The sequence below is a fragment of the Oncorhynchus clarkii genome, chromosome 26, assembly GCF_045791955.1.
Source record: "Oncorhynchus clarkii lewisi isolate Uvic-CL-2024 chromosome 26, UVic_Ocla_1.0, whole genome shotgun sequence".
NCBI classification, from domain to species: domain Eukaryota; kingdom Metazoa; phylum Chordata; class Actinopteri; order Salmoniformes; family Salmonidae; genus Oncorhynchus; species Oncorhynchus clarkii.
In genome coordinates this window covers 43,290,729-43,307,569 of record NC_092172.1, presented here as the reverse complement: position 1 = coordinate 43,307,569, position 16,841 = coordinate 43,290,729, and the positions used below count along the sequence as shown (strand labels likewise).

At 39.8% G+C, this 16,841-nt stretch overlaps 1 protein-coding gene across 1 annotated transcript in view; it reads left to right on the top strand.

Moving 5' to 3' along the window:
* LOC139384691 (multiple C2 and transmembrane domain-containing protein 2-like) overlaps window positions 1–16,183 on the top strand; it is a 122,127-nt gene extending 105,944 nt beyond the window's left edge. The window contains exons 19-23 of the mRNA XM_071129519.1: window positions 2,677–2,718; window positions 7,614–7,723; window positions 11,510–11,619; window positions 11,885–11,982; window positions 14,198–16,183. Coding sequence (XP_070985620.1) covers window positions 2,677–2,718; window positions 7,614–7,723; window positions 11,510–11,619; window positions 11,885–11,982; window positions 14,198–14,272 — 435 coding nt within the window. The 3' untranslated portion in view covers window positions 14,273–16,183. The remainder of the gene's footprint in view (window positions 1–2,676; window positions 2,719–7,613; window positions 7,724–11,509; window positions 11,620–11,884; window positions 11,983–14,197) is intronic.
* Window positions 16,184–16,841: the final 658 nt, after the last annotated feature.

Sequence of the window (16,841 nt, the reverse complement as noted above, 5' to 3'; positions counted from 1 at the left end):
CCCTAGATTCTACAACTATTACCACTATCCCCTAGATTCTACAACTATTACCACTATCCCCTAGATTCTACAACTATTACCACTATCCCCTAGATTCTACAACTATTACCACTATCCCCTAGATTCTACAACTATTACCACTATCTCCTAGATTCTACAACTATTACCACTATCCCCTAGATTCTACAACTATTACCACTATCTCCTAGATTCTACAACTACCAATATCCCCTAGATTCTACAACTATTACCACTATCCCCTAGATTCTACAACTATTACCACTATCCCCTAGATTCTACAACTATTACCACTATCCCCTAGATTCTACAACTATTACCACTATCCCCTAGATTCTACAACTATTACCACTATCCCCTAGATTCTACAACTATTACCACTATCCCCTAGATTCTACAACTATTACCACTATCCCCTAGATTCTACAACTATTACCACTATCCCCTAGATTCTACAACTATTACCACTATCCCCTAGATTCTACAACTATTACCACTATCCCCTAGATTCTACAACTATTATCACTATCCCCTAGATTCTACAACTATTACCACTACCCCCTAGATTCTACAACTATTACCACTATCCCCTAGATTCTACAACTATTACCACTATCCCCTAGATTCTACAACTATTACCACTATCCCCTAGATTCTACAACTATTACGACTATCCCCTAGATTCTACAACTATTACCACTATCCCCTAGATTCTACAACTATTACCACTATCCCCTAGATTATACAACTATTACCACTATCCCCTAGATTCTACAACTATTACCACTATCCCCTAGATTCTACAACTATTATCACTATCCCCTAGATTCTACAACTATTACCACTATCCCCTAGATTCTAGAACTACTACCACTATCCCCTAGATTCTACAACTATTACCACTATCCCCTAGATTCTACAACTGCCACTATCTCCTAGATTCTACAACTATTACCACTATCCCCTAGATTCTACAACTATTACCACTATCTCCTAGATTCTACAACTATTACCAATATCTCCCTGATTCTAGAACTATTACCACTATCTCCTAGATTCTACAACTATTACCACTATCCCCTCGATTCTACAACTATTACCACTATCCCCTAGATTCTACAACTATTACCACTATCCCCTAGATTCTACAACTATTACCACTATCTCCTAGATTCTACAACTATTACCACTATCTCCTAGATTCTACAACTATTACCACTATCTCCTAGATTATACAACTATTACCACTATATCCTAGATTCTACAACTATTACCACTATCTCCTAGATTCTACAACTATTACCACTATCCCCTAAATTCTACAACTATTACCACTATCTCCTAGATTCTAGAACTACTACCACTATCTCCTAGATTCTACAACTATTACCACTATATCCTAGATTCTACAACTATTACCAATATCTCCCTGATTCTAGAACTATTACCACTATCTCCTAGATTCGATAACTATTACCACTATCTCCTAGATTCTACAACTACTACCACTATCTCCTAGATTCTAGAACTATTACCACTATCCCCTAGATTCTAGAACTATTACCACTATCTCCTAGATTCTAGAACTACTACCACTATCCCCTAGATTCTACAACTATTACCACTATCTCCTAGATTCGATAACTATTACCACTATCTCCTAGATTCTACAACTACTACCACTATCTCCTAGATTCTACAACTATTACCACTATCTCCTAGATTCTAGAACTATTACCACTATCTCCTAGATTCTACAACTACTACCACTATCTCCTAGATTCTACAACTGCTACCACTATCCCCTAGATTCTACAACTACCACTATCTCCTGGATTCTACAACTACCACTATCTCCTGGATTCTGCAACTATTACCACTATCTCCTAGATTCTACAACTATTACCACTATCTCCTAGATTCTACAACTATTACCACTATCTCCTAGATTCTACAACTGCCACTATCTCCTAGATTCTACAAATACCACTATCTCATAGTTTCTACAACTATTACCACTATCTCCTAGATTCTAGAACTATTACCACTATCTCCTAGATTCTACAACTATTACCACTATCTCCTAGATTCTACAACTATTACCACTATCTCCTAGATTCTACAACTATTACCACTATCTCCTAGATTCTACAACTATTACCACTATCTCCTAGATTCTACAACTACCACCATCTCCTGGATTCTACAAATACTACTATCTCCTAGATTCTACAACTATTACCACTATCTCCTAGCTTCTACAACTATTACCACTATCTCCTAGATTCTACAACTGCTATCAATATCCCCTAGATTCTACAACTACCACTATCCCCTAGATTCTACAACTATTACCACTATCTCCTAGATTCTAGAACTACTACCACTATCCCCTAGATTCTAGAACTACTACCAATATCTCCTAGATTCTAAAACTACTACCAAATCCCTCAGCATGACCATGTGTTAGTCAGTGCAGAGGATCAGTCATGTGAGGTCATCTGTTCGCATCCTGACACACTACATGGACCTACTACTGTACACCAACCAGTGGAGGCTGCTGAGGGGAGGACAGCTCATAATAATGCCTGGATTAATGTAGTGAACCACAGGTCTGGACATTTCCCATCGTTCACTTTACTAATCTTTTCTTTCTAGGATAATATGGACTTGGGCGATGAAGATGATGAAGATGAAAAGGTAGCATAGTTTCCCATTATGTTTCATAATGACTCATAATACCTGGTTTCTACATAGTAATGACTGATAATGTTGGGGTTCTACATCGTAATGACTGATAATGCTGAGTTTCTACATAGTAATGACTAATAATGCTGAGTTTCGACATATTAATGACTGATGATGCTTAGGGTTCTGCATGGTAATGACTGATAATGCTGGGGTTCTACATAGTAATGCCGGATAATGCTGAGTTTCTACATAGTAATGACTGATCATGCTGAGTTTCTACATAGTAATAGCTTATAATGCTGGGTTTCTACATAGTATTGACTCATAATACCTGGTTTCTACATAGTATTTTTAGTTGGTAATGACTGATAATGCTGGGTTTCTACATAGTAATGACTCATAATACCTGGTTTCTACATAGTATTTTTAGTTGGTAATGACTGATAATGCTAGTTTCTACATAGTAATGACTCATAATACCTGGTTTCTACATAGTAACTTTAGTTGGTAATGACTGATAATGCTGGGTTTCTACATAGAGGATCTGTCTGACTGTAGAAGCTCTGTCTGTCTGACTGTAGAGGTTCTGACTGTAGAGGATCTGTCTGACTGGAGAGGATCTGTCTGTCTGACTGGAGAGGATCTGTCTGTCTGACTGTAGAGGATCTGTCTGACTGTAGATGATCTGTCTGACTGTAGAGGATCTGTCTGTCTGACTGTAGAGGACCTGTCTGTCTGACTGTAGAGGACCTGTCTGTCTGACTGTAGAGGATCTGTCTGTCTGACTGTAGAGGACCTGTCTGTCTGACTGTAGAGGATCTGTCTGTCTGACTGTAGAGGATCTGTCTGTCTGTCTGTAGAGGTTCTGTCTGTCTGTAGAGGTTCTGTCTGTCTGACTGTAGAGGTTCTGTCTGACTGTAGAGGATATGTCTGTCTGACTGTGGAGGTTCTGTCTGACTCTAGAGGATCTGTCTGTCTGACTGTAGAGGATCTGTCTGTCTGACTGTAGAGGATCTGTCTGTCTGACTGTAGAGGATCTGTCTGACTGGAGAGGATCTGTCTGTCTGTCTGTAGAGGTTCTGTCTGTCTGTAGAGGTTCTGTCTGTCTGACTGTAGAGGTTCTGTCTGACTGTAGAGGATATGTCTGTCTGACTGTGGAGGTTCTGTCTGACTCTAGAGGATCTGTCTGTCTGACTGTAGAGGATCTGTCTGTCTGACTGTAGAGGATCTGTCTGTCTGACTGTAGAGGATCTGTCTGACTGGAGAGGATCTGTCTGTCTGACTGTAGAGGATCTGTCTGACTGTAGATGATCTGTCTGTCTGACTGTAGAGGATCTGTCTGACTGTAGAGGATCTGTCTGTCTGACTGTAGATGATCTGTCTGTCTGACTGTGGAGGTTCTGTCTGACTGTAGAGGATCTGTCTGTCTGACTGTGGAGGTTCTGTCTGGCTGTAGAGTATCTGTCTGTCTGATTGTAGAGGATCTGTCTGTCTGACTGTGGAGGTTCTGTCTGACTGTGGAGGTTCTGTCTGATTGTAGAGGTTCTGTCTGACTGTAGAGGATCTGTCTGTCTGACTGTACAGGATCTGTCTGACTGCTAGCAGGGCTGTTCACAGGCCTGTCTGTAGAGGATTTGTCTGTCTGACTGTAGAGGTTCTGTCTGACTGTAGAGGTTCTGTCTGACTGTAGAGGTTCTGTCTGTCTGACTGTAGAGGATATGTCTGTCTGTAGAGGATATGTCTGTGACTGTAGAGGATCTGTCTGTGAATGTAGAGGATATGTCTGTCTGACTGTAGAGGATATGTCTGTCTGACTGTAGAGGATCTGTCTGTCTGACTGTAGAGGTTCTGTCTGTCTGACTGTAGAGGTTCTCTCTGTCTGACTGTAGAGGGTCTGTCTGACTGTAGAGGTTCTGTCTGTCTGACTGTAGAGGTTCTGTCTGTCTGACTGCAGAGGTTCTGTCTGTCTGACTGTAGAGGATCTGTCTGTCTGACTGCAGAGGATCTGTCTGTCTGACTGTAGAGGATCTGTCTGTCTGACTGTAGAGGATCTGTCTGTCTGACTGTAGAGGTTCTGTCTGTCTGACTGCAGAGGTTCTGTCTGTCTGACTGTAGACGTTCTGTCTGACTGTAGAGGTTCTGTCTGACTGTAGAGGATCTGTCTGTCAGACATGTAGAACTGACTGGTCCTTTAATGTATCTAAAGACATGTAGAACTGACTGGTCCTTTAATGTATCTAAAGACATGTAGAACTGACTGGTCCTTTAATGTATCTAAAGACATGTAGAACTGACTGGTCCTTTAATGTATCTAAATACATGTAGAACTGACTGGTCCTTTAATGTATCTAAAGACATGCAGAACTGACTGGTCCTTTAATGTATCTAAAGACATGTAGAACTGACTGGTCCTTTAATGTATCTAAAGACATGTAGAACTGACTGGTCCTTTAATGTATCTAAAGACATGTCGAACTGACTGGTCCTTTAATGTATCTAAAGACATGTAGAACTGACTGGTCCTTTAATGTATCTAAAGACATGTAGAACTGACTGGTCCTTTAATGTATCTAAAGACATGTAGAACTGACTGGTCCTTTAATGTATCTAAAGACATGTAGAACTGACTGGTCCTTCAATGTATCTAAAGACATGTAGAACTGACTGGTCCTTTAATGTATCTAAAGACATGTAGAACTGACTGGTCCTTTAATGTATCTAAAGACATGTAGAACTGACTGGTCCTTTAATGTATCTAAAGACATGTAGAACTGACTGGTCCTTTAATGTATCTAAAGACATGCAGAACTGACTGGTCCTTTAATGTATCTAAAGACATGTAGAACTGACTGGTCCTTTAATGTATCTAAAGACATGCAGAACTGACTGGTCCTTTAATGTATCTAAAGACATGTAGAACTGACTGGTCCTTTAATGTATCTAAAGACATGTAGAACTGACTGGTCCTTTAATGTATCTAAAGACATGTAGAACTGACTGGTCCTTTAATGTATCTAAATACATGTAGAACTGACTGGTCCTTTAATGTATCTAAAGACATGTAGAACTGACTGGTCCTTTAATGTATCTAAAGACATGTAGAACTGACTGGTCCTTTAATGTATCTAAAGACATGCAGAACTGACTGGTCCTTTAATGTATCTAAAGACATGTAGAACTGACTAGTCCTTTAATGTATCTAAAGACATGTAGAACTGACTGGTCCTTTAATGTATCTAAAGACATGTAGAACTGACTGGTCCTTTAATGTATCTAAATACATGTAGAACTGACTGGTCCTTTAATGTATCTAAAGACATGTAGAACTGACTGGTCCTTTAATGTATCTAAATACATGTAGAACTGACTGGTCCTTTAATGTATCTAAAGACATGCAGAACTGACTGGTCCTTTAATGTATCTAAAGACATGTAGAACTGACTGGTCCTTTAATGTATCTAAAGACATGCAGAACTGACTGGTCCTTTAATGTATCTAAAGACATGCAGAACTGACTGGTCCTTTAATGTATCTAAAGACATGTAGAACTGACTGGTCCTTTAATGTATCTAAAGACATGTAGAACTGACTGGTCCTTTAATGTATCTAAAGACATGTAGAACTGACTGGTCCTTTAATGTATCTAAAGACATGTAGAACTGACTGGTCCTTTAATGTATCTAAAGGCATGTAGAACTGACTGGTCCTTTAATGTATCTAAAGACATGTAGAACTGACTGGTCCTTTAATGTATCTAAAGACATGTAGAACTGACTGGTCCTTTAATGTATCTAAAGACATGTAGAACTGACTGGTCCTTTAATGTATCTAAAGACATGTAGAACTGACTGGTCCTTTAATGTATCTAAAGACATGTAGAACTGACTAGTCCTTTAATGTATCTAAAGACATGTAGAACTGACTGGTCCTTTAATGTATCTAAAGACATGTAGAACTGACTGGTCCTTTAATGTATCTAAATACATGTAGAACTGACTGGTCCTTTAATGTATCTAAAGACATGTAGAACTGACTGGTCCTTTAATGTATCTAAATACATGTAGAACTGACTGGTCCTTTAATGTATCTAAAGACATGCAGAACTGACTGGTCCTTTAATGTATCTAAAGACATGTAGAACTGACTGGTCCTTTAATGTATCTAAAGACATGCAGAACTGACTGGTCCTTTAATGTATCTAAAGACATGCAGAACTGACTGGTCCTTTAATGTATCTAAAGACATGTAGAACTGACTGGTCCTTTAATGTATCTAAAGACATGTAGAACTGACTGGTCCTTTAATGTATCTAAAGACATGTAGAACTGACTGGTCCTTTAATGTATCTAAAGACATGTAGAACTGACTGGTCCTTTAATGTATCTAAAGGCATGTAGAACTGACTGGTCCTTTAATGTATCTAAAGACATGTAGAACTGACTGGTCCTTTAATGTATCTAAAGACATGTAGAACTGACTGGTCCTTTAATGTATCTAAAGACATGTAGAACTGACTGGTCCTTTAATGTATCTAAAGACATGTAGAACTGACTGGTCCTTTAATGTATCTAAAGACATGTAGAACTGACTGGTCCTTTAATGTATCTAAATACATATAGAACTGACTGGTCCTTTAATGTATCTAAAGACATGTAGAACTGACTGGTCCTTTAATGTATCTAAATACATGTAGAACTGACTGGTCCTTTAATGTATCTAAATACATGTAGAACTGACTGGTCCTTTAATGTATCTAAAGACATGTAGAACTGACTGGTCCTTTAATGTATCTAAATACATGTAGAACTGACTGGTCCTTTAATGTATCTAAATACATGTAGAACTGACTGGTCCTTTAATGTATCTAAAGACATGCAGAACTGACTGGTCCTTTAATGCTGTAGGAATCCGAGAAGAGAGGTTTGATGGAAAAAATTCACATGGTTCAAGAGACTGTCATCACTGTCCAAAACCTGTTGGAGGAAATCGCATGCTTCGGGGAGAGAATTAAGAAGTGAGCATTTTAGTCTGAATTAGACATGTGTTTATTTTAATTGTCCATAAATGTTGATTTGACATGGTGTTCTGGTTTTGACATGTGTTTATTTTAATTGTCCATAAATGTTGATTTGACATGGTGTTCTGGTTTTGACATGTGTTTATTTTAATTGTCCATAAATGTTGATTTGACATGGTGTTCTGGTTTTGACATGTGTTTATTTTAATTGTCCATAAATGTTGATTTGACATGGTGTTCTGGTTTTGACATGTGTTTATTTTAATTGTCCATAAATGTTGATTTGACATGGTGTTCTGGTTTGAAGTATTTATTCTGTGTATGGTTCTGGTTGGTGCATGTCAATTATTTTGTATTATCAATGAAATGTAGAATAATTAGATAGTGTGTTATATTCCTGCAATAATGTTTTATCACGTATCCAATCAATAGGAATTGTCAATATTGGTTTTGTTTTATCAATTCAATATTTCGTTTATATTTTTTGTATGTTTCTGCCCATATCTCCTCCAACCAAAATGAAGTTGGGCGGCAAGGTAGGGAGGCAGGTAGCCTAGCGGTTAGAGCTTTGGGGTGGTAACCCAAAAGTTAGGGAGGCAGGTAGCCTAGCGGTTAGAGCTTTGGGGTGGTAATCCAAAAGTTAGGGAGGCAGGTAGCCTAGCGGTTAGAGCTTTGGGGTGGTAACCCAAAAGTTAGGAAAGCAGGTAGCCTAGCGGTTAGAGCTTTGGGGTGGTAACCCAAAAGTTAGGTAGGCAGGTAGCCTAGCGTTTAGAGCTTTGGTGTGGTAACCCAAAAGTTAGGGAGGCAGGTAGCCTAGCGGTTAGAGCTTTGGGGTGGTAACCCAAAAGTTAGGGAGGCAGGTAGCCTAGCGGTTAGAGCTTTGGGGTGGTAATCCAAAAGTTAGGGAGGCAGGTAGCCTAGCGGTTATAGCTTTGGGGTGGTAACCCAAAAGTTAGGGAGGCAGGTAGCCTAACGGTTAGAGCTTTGGGGTGGTAACCCAAAAGTTAGGGAGGCAGGTAGCCTAGCGGTTAGAGCTTTGGGGTGGTAACCCAAAAGTTAGGGAGGCAGGTAGCCTAGCGGTTAGAGCTTTGGGGTGGTAGCCCAAAAGTTAGGGAGGCAGGTAGCCTAGCGGTTAGAGCTTTGGGGTGGTAACCCACCAGTTAGGGAAGCAGGTAGCCTAGCGGTTAGAGCTTTGGGGTGGTAACCCACCAGTTAGGGAAGCAGGTAGCCTAGCGGTTAGAGCTTTGGGGTGGTAACCCAAAGGGTGTTGGTTCGAACACCCGAGCCGACAAGGTGAAAAATCTGTCGATATGCCATTGAGCAAGTCACTTAAACCTAATTTGCTCCACTGGTGCTGAACTACTATGGCTGACCCTGTAAAACAACACATTCCACTGCACCTATCATACTACCATGACTGACCCTGTAAAACAACACCTATCATACTACCATGACTGACCCTGTAGAACAACACATTCCACTGCACCTATCATACTACCATGACTGACCCTGTAAAACAACACCTATCATACTACCATGACTGACCCTGTAGAACAACACATTCCACTGCACCTATCATACTACCATGACTGACCCTGTAGAACAACACCTATCATACTACCATGACTGACCCTGTAAAACAACACATTCCTCTGCACCTATCATACTACCATGACTGACCCTGTAAAACAACACCTATCATACTACCATGACTGACCCTGTAAAACAACACCTATCATACTACCATGACTGACCCTGTAAAACAGCACATTCCACTGCACCTATCATACTACCATGACTGACCCTGTACCCTGTAACAACACCTATCATACTACCATGACTGACCCTGTAAAACAACACCTATCATACTACCATGACTGACCCTGTAAAACAACACATTCCTCTGCACCCATCATACTACCATGACTGACCCTGTAAAACAACACATTCCTCTGCACCTATCATACTACCATGACTGACCCTGTAAAACAACACCTATCATACTACCATGACTGACCCTGTGAAACAACACATTCCTCTGCACCCATCTACCATGACTATCCACCATGACTGACCCTGTAAAACAACACCTATTCAACTACTGCACCTATCATACTACCATGACTGACCCTGTAAAACAACACATTCCTCTGCACCTATCATACTACCATGACTGACCCTGTAAAACAACACCTATCATACTACCATGACTGACCCTGTGAAACAACACATTCCTCTGCACCTATCATACTACCATGACTGACCCTGTGAAACAACACCTATCATACTACCATGACTGACCCTGTAAAACAACACCTATCATACTACCATGACTGACCCTGTGAAACAACACCTATCATACTACCATGACTGACCCTGTAAAACAACACCTATCATACTACCATGACTGACCCTGTAAAACAACACCTATCATACTACCATGACTGACCCTGTAAAACAACACCTATCATACTACCATGACTGACCCTGTGACCCTGTAACAACACCTATCATACTACCATGACTGACCCTGTGAAACAACACCTATCATACTACCATGACTGACCCTGTAAAACAACACATTCCTCTGCACCTATCATACTACCATGACTGACCCTGTAAAACAACACCTATCATACTACCATGACTGACCCTGTAAAACAACACCTATCATACTACCATGACTGACCCTGTGAAACAACACCTATCATACTACCATGACTGACCCTGTAAAACAACACCTATCATACTACCATGACTGACCCTGTAGAACAACACCTATCATACTACCATGACTGACCCTGTAAAACAACACCTATCATACTACCATGACTGACCCTGTGAAACAACACCTATCATACTACCATGACTGACCCTGTGAAACAACACCTATCATACTACCATGACTGACCCTGTGAAACAACACCTATCATACTACCATGACTGACCCTGTGAAACAGCACATTCCACTGCACCTATCATACTACCATGACTGACCCTGTAGAACAACACCTATCATACTACCATGACTGACCCTGTAAAACAACACCTATCATACTACCATGACTGACCCTGTGAAACATTACCCATCATACTACCATGACTGACCCTGTAAAACATTACCCATCATACTACCATGACTGACCCTGTGAAACAGCACATTCCACTGCACCTCTCCGCTGTATGTAATTATCTTTGAATATCTTGTAGTCCTCAATATTGTTGTAGTATCCACATATGTTTCTCTTCAATATGAATATTTAGTGTTTCTACTCAATATGAATATTTAGTGTTTCTACTCAATATGTATTGTGTTTCCACTCAATATGTATTGCATTTCTACTCAGTATGAATATGTATTGTGTTTCTACTCAGTATGAATATGTATTGTGTTTCTACTCAATATGTATTGTGTTTCCACTCAATATGTATTGTGTTTCTACTCAGTATGAATATGTATTGTGTTTCTAGTCAGTATGAATATGTATTGTGTTTCTACTCAATATGTATTGTGTTTCCACTCAATATGTATTGTGTTTCTACTCAGTATGAATATGTATTGTGTTTCTAGTCAGTATGAATATGTATTGTGTTTCTACTCAATATGTATTGTGTTTCCACTCAATATGTATTGTGTTTCTACTCAGTATGAATATGTATTGTGTTTCCACTCAGTATGAATATGTATTGTGTTTCTACTCAATATGTATTGTGTTTCCACTCAATATGAATATGTATTGTGTTTCTAGTCAGTATGAATATGTATTGTGTTCTCTTCATCAGCACCTTTAACTGGTCAGTACCGTTCCTCTCCAACCTTGCCTTCCTTATCCTGGTGACAGTAACAGTTCTGACATACTTCATCCCTGTACGATATATCCTTCTAGTATGGGGTAAGTGCATGTTTTCTTTTGTTATGATATCTAGAACTATTGTCAATTTTCCATGTGAATTGATTCAATGAGGTCAGCATATCAAATACACCAGAACAATACAGTATCATACATGCCGTGCTGATAGGCTGTAAAGGAACTACACACATGTATTGACAACTTGTTCCTGTTCTTTTTTAATTTACTTATAGCTGCATCAGATCCACCCAGATTACTGGTTTATACAGACTGTTTTATTTTGCTTCTCCTGAATGTCTGTTTTCAGGAATTAATAAATTCACCAAGAAATTACGGGCCCCGTACGCCATCGACAACAATGAGGTGTTTGATTTCCTGAGGAGAGTTCCTTCAGATGTTCACAAGGTAAGTGTCTATAGAAGGTTAAAGGGCAATTCCACCACTTTTCAACAGATAACACAGTGATTTAGGAAGACTGTGAGATTAGCGAGGAGCTGGATAGTACTCTTCCTTAAACTGGAAAGTCATCACATGTAAATGTAGAAACTCTGCATGAAAAGTCAAAACCTAATGGACCTTTTCTTATGTTTGTAGCTACAGAACATAGAAATGTGTCGTTATTCACACATGTAGACACTGGTGTGGTGATGGACATAGTGAATGGGAGTTTAAAAAGTGGTGGAATTATCCTTTTCAGGTTATTGCCTCTAAATCATATTCAGGAAGCCAGTAATGCTCTAGATCAGATTCAGGAAGCCAGTAAACCTCTAGTATTTCAGGTTATAACCTCTAGATCAGATTCATGAAGCCAGTAATGATCTAGTCTTTCAGGTTATAACCTCTAGATCAGATTCATGAAGCCAGTAATTATCTAGTCTTTCAGGTTATAACCTCTAGATCAGATTCAGGAAGGCAGTAAACCTCTAAATCAGATTCAGGAAGCCAGTAAACCTCTAGATCAGATTCAGGATGCCAGTAAACCTCTAGATCAGATTCAGGAAGGCAGTAAACGTCTAGTATTTCAGGTTATAACCTCTAGATCAAATTCAGGAAGCCAGTAAACCTCTAGATCATATTCAGGGAGACAGTAATTCTCTATTCTTTCAGGTTATAACCTCTAGATCAGATTCAGGAAGGCAGTAAATGTCTAGTATTTCAGGTTATAACCTCTAGATCAGATTCAGGAAGCCAGTAAACCTCTAAATCAGATTCAAGAAGCCAGTAAACCTCTAGATCAGATTCAGGATACCAGTAAACCTCTAGATCAGATTCAGGATGCCAGTAAACCTCTAAATCAGATTCAGGATGCCAGTAAACCTCTAGATCAGATGCAAGATGCCAGTAAACCTCTAAATCAGATTCAGGAAGCCAGTAAACCTCTAGATCAGATTCAGGATGCCAGTAAACCTCTAGATCAGATTCAGGATGCCAGTAAACCTCTAGATCAGATTCAGGAAGGCAGTAAACGTCTAGTATTTCAGGTTATAACCTCTAGATCAAATTCAGGAAGCCAGTAAACCTCTAGATCATATTCAGGGAGACAGTAATTCTCTATTCTTTCAGGTTATAACCTCTAGATCAGATTCAGGAAGGCAGTAAATGTCTAGTATTTCAGGTTATAACCTCTAGATCAGATTCAGGAAGCCAGTAAACCTCTAAATCAGATTCAGGATACCAGTAAACCTCTAGATCAGATTCAGGATGCCAGTAAACCTCTAAATCAGATTCAGGATGCCAGTAAACCTCTAGATCAGATGCAAGATGCCAGTAAACCTCTAAATCAGATTCAGGAAGCCAGTAAACCTCTAGATCAGATTCAGGATGCCAGTAAACCTCTAGATCAGATTCAGGATGCCAGTAAACCTCTAGATCAGATTCAGGATGCCAGTAAACCTCTAAATCAGATTCAGGATGCCAGTAAACCTCTAGATCAGATGCAGGATGCCAGTAAACCTCTAGATCAGATTCAGGAAGCCAGTAAACCTCTAGTCTCTCAGCACTGCTTTCTACTGAAAATATCCCACAGGTTGTTGCCTGTGTAATTATAGCCCGGTCTAATGTCTGTTATGATGTTTCCTCCCTAACAGCCCTTGTGGATTATACAAGGTGTTAGGGTCAGGTGCCTTTCAGTTGCCGGGCGAAGGCACCACAGAGTTGATAACTTCTGTGACTATTGTCACCACAGAGTTGATAACTTCTGTGACTATTGTCACCACAGAGTTGATAACTTCTGTGACTATTGTCACCACAGAGTTGATAACTTCTGTGACTATTGTCACCACAGAGTTGATAACTTCTGTGACTAATGTCACCACAGAGTTGATAACTTCTGTGACTATTGTCACCACAGAGTTTGAGAGTAGGGTTGCAAAATTCTGTTAACTTTCCCAAAAGTCCTAGTTTTTGGAGGAAATCTGTTGGAAGATTCGTGGATTCAGGAGGGAATAAGCAGGAAGTGTGTGAATCCTCCAATCGGGGAAGTTAGCAGAATTTTGCAACACTAGTTGAGTGCTACTGTGACTGTTGTGTGACCGCAACTGGTAGTATGACCTCCTCAGACACTGTAGCCCTACAGCTCTGCTGTTATGAATGATACCTGGCCATATTCCTCTGTGTGTAGGTGCAGTACAGCGAGCTGAAGACTTTGAGCGCCCAGAGTCCTCTGAGGAGGAAGAGAACCATTGAGAGGAGGTGATGGAGGAGTGGTCCCCAATGGAAGACATGGCCATGTGCACACTGTTGCCGCTTCAGACTCATACCCTTTGTGGAACTGGGCGTATAGTGGAGGATATGCAGGCCATATCTGGATCATATTCCTCTATGTTCAGAATTGGTTAGAAAACTGCTCCTGGGTTACTGGTCCTCTGTAGCTCAGTTTGTAGAACATGGCACTTGCTGTGCCAGGATAGTGGGTACAATTCCTGAGATCACCCATATGTATACACGCATAACTATGTCTCTTTGGGATAAAAGCATCTGCTACATTGCGTCTATACTGAACAAAAATGGCAACGCAACATGCAACAATTTCAAAGATTTTACTGACTTACAGTTTGTAGAAGAAAATCAGTCAATTGAAATTAATTATTTCAGCCCTAATCAATGGATTTCTCATGACTGGGCCGGGATGCAGGTGGGTGGATTATCTTGGCAAAGGAGAAATGCTCACTAACAGAGGAATGTAAAGCTTTTTGTACGCACGGAACAATTCTGGGATTTTTTATTTCAACTCATGAAATATGGGACCAACACTTTACATGTTGCGTTTGTATGTGTTCAGTGTCTATTAGCAGTCAGACATGGATATTGTATCACCAGCAGGCTAAAGATCACCAGCGTGGTTTCCACCTACTCTACATCAACATGGCTTCAACACTGACTTTCGTTCAACACTTTTTATAATATTGTTCACTTATTTCTGTTTTATTGAAAGATACTATTTAATCAAAAACAGTTTTATCCTGATTTGTTCTTCTCCACTTTTCTGACTTTTTAAAATGTAGTTCTGTTTTAAGTATCTACAATTGTAGTTTTGTATTTTTAGGAGAGATGTCTGAATGAATCAAAATCTGCTCTAACTCGTCAATAGAATCTAATGTCTGAATGAATCCAAATCTGCTTTAGCTCGTCAATAGAATCTACTGTCTGAATGAATCAAAATCTGCTCTAACTCGTCAATAGAATCTAATGTCTGAATGAATCAAAATCTGCTTTAACTCGTCAATAGAATCTAATGTCTGAATGAATCAAAATCTGCTCTAACTCGTCAATAGAATCTAATGTCTGAATGAATCCAAATCTGCTCTAACTCGTCAATAGAATCTAATGTCTGAATGAATCCAAATCTGCTTTAACTCGTCAATAGAATCTAATGTCTGAATGAATCAAAATCTGCTTTAACTCGTCAATAGAATCTAATGTCTGAATGAATCCAAATCTGCTTTAACTCGTCAATAGAATCTAATGTCTGAATTAATCAAAATCTGCTTTAACTCCTCAATAGAATCTAATGTCTGAATGAATCAATATCTGCTTTAACTCGTCAATAGAAATCTGTCATTCTGATTCTACCGTTATTTTTTATTGTAAATCTAGATCAGGTTGAAATGTGTTTTTACAGATTTCTATATCAGCAGTATCATGTAAACATTCAAGACCCTCAACATTTCTCATATCCTCATTCCCATCATATTCAGTATCATGTAAACATTCAAGACCCTCAACATTTCTCATATCCTCATTCCCATCATATTCAGTATCATGTAAACATTCAAGACCCTCAACATTTCTCATATCCTCATTCCCATCATATTCAGTATAGAGGGTGGAAAGCTTTAACACTATATGTATTATTTGATGTATTACATGTTATACAATGTCTACCTTTCACACTGAATGTGTAATATTGTGTGTCTTGACTGTTGGATTGAGATGTTTCCACCCTCTACATTCCTGATGGTCCTGAACATGCTCCTGTTGCTGGTGAAAGCTGTGGGACCAATATGTCCATTTTTAAACACCTGATATCATGTATTGGTGTTGTTTCTGAAGAGTTTCTCTCACCATACAATAAACACAGCATGATTTACCTCAATGGATACTTTTACAGTTTGTCTGACTATGTTTGTTTGTCTGTTTCTGTCTGTCTGTCCTGTCTGTCCTGTCTGTCCTGTCTGTCCTGTCTGTCCTGTCTGTCTGTCTGTCTGTCTGTCTGTCTGTCTGTCTGTCTGTCTGTCTGTCTGTCTGTCTGTCTGTCTGTCTGTCTGTCTGTCTGTCTGTCTACATGCCTGCCTGTCACCCAGCTATCTGCTACCTAGCTACCACACAACCCAACCACCAAGCTACCAGGCTATCTGCTACCTAGCTACCACACAACCCAACCACCAAGCTACCAGGCTATCTGCTACCTAGCTACCACACAACCCAACCACCAAGCTACCAGGCTATCTGCTACCTAGCTACCACACAACCCAACCACCAAGCTACCAGGCTATCTGCTACCTAGCTACCACACAACCCAACCACCAAGCTACCAGGCTATCTGATACCTAGCTACCACACAACCCAACCACCAAGCTACCAGGCTATCTGCTACCTAGCTACCACACAGCCCAACTACCAGGCTATCTGCTACCGAGCTACCACACAACCCTACTACCAAGCTACCAGGCTATCTGCTACCTAGGCCCAGCTACCAAGCATTCACTCATGTTCTACCTAGCTACCACACAGCCCAACTACCAAACTACCAGGCTATCTGCTAC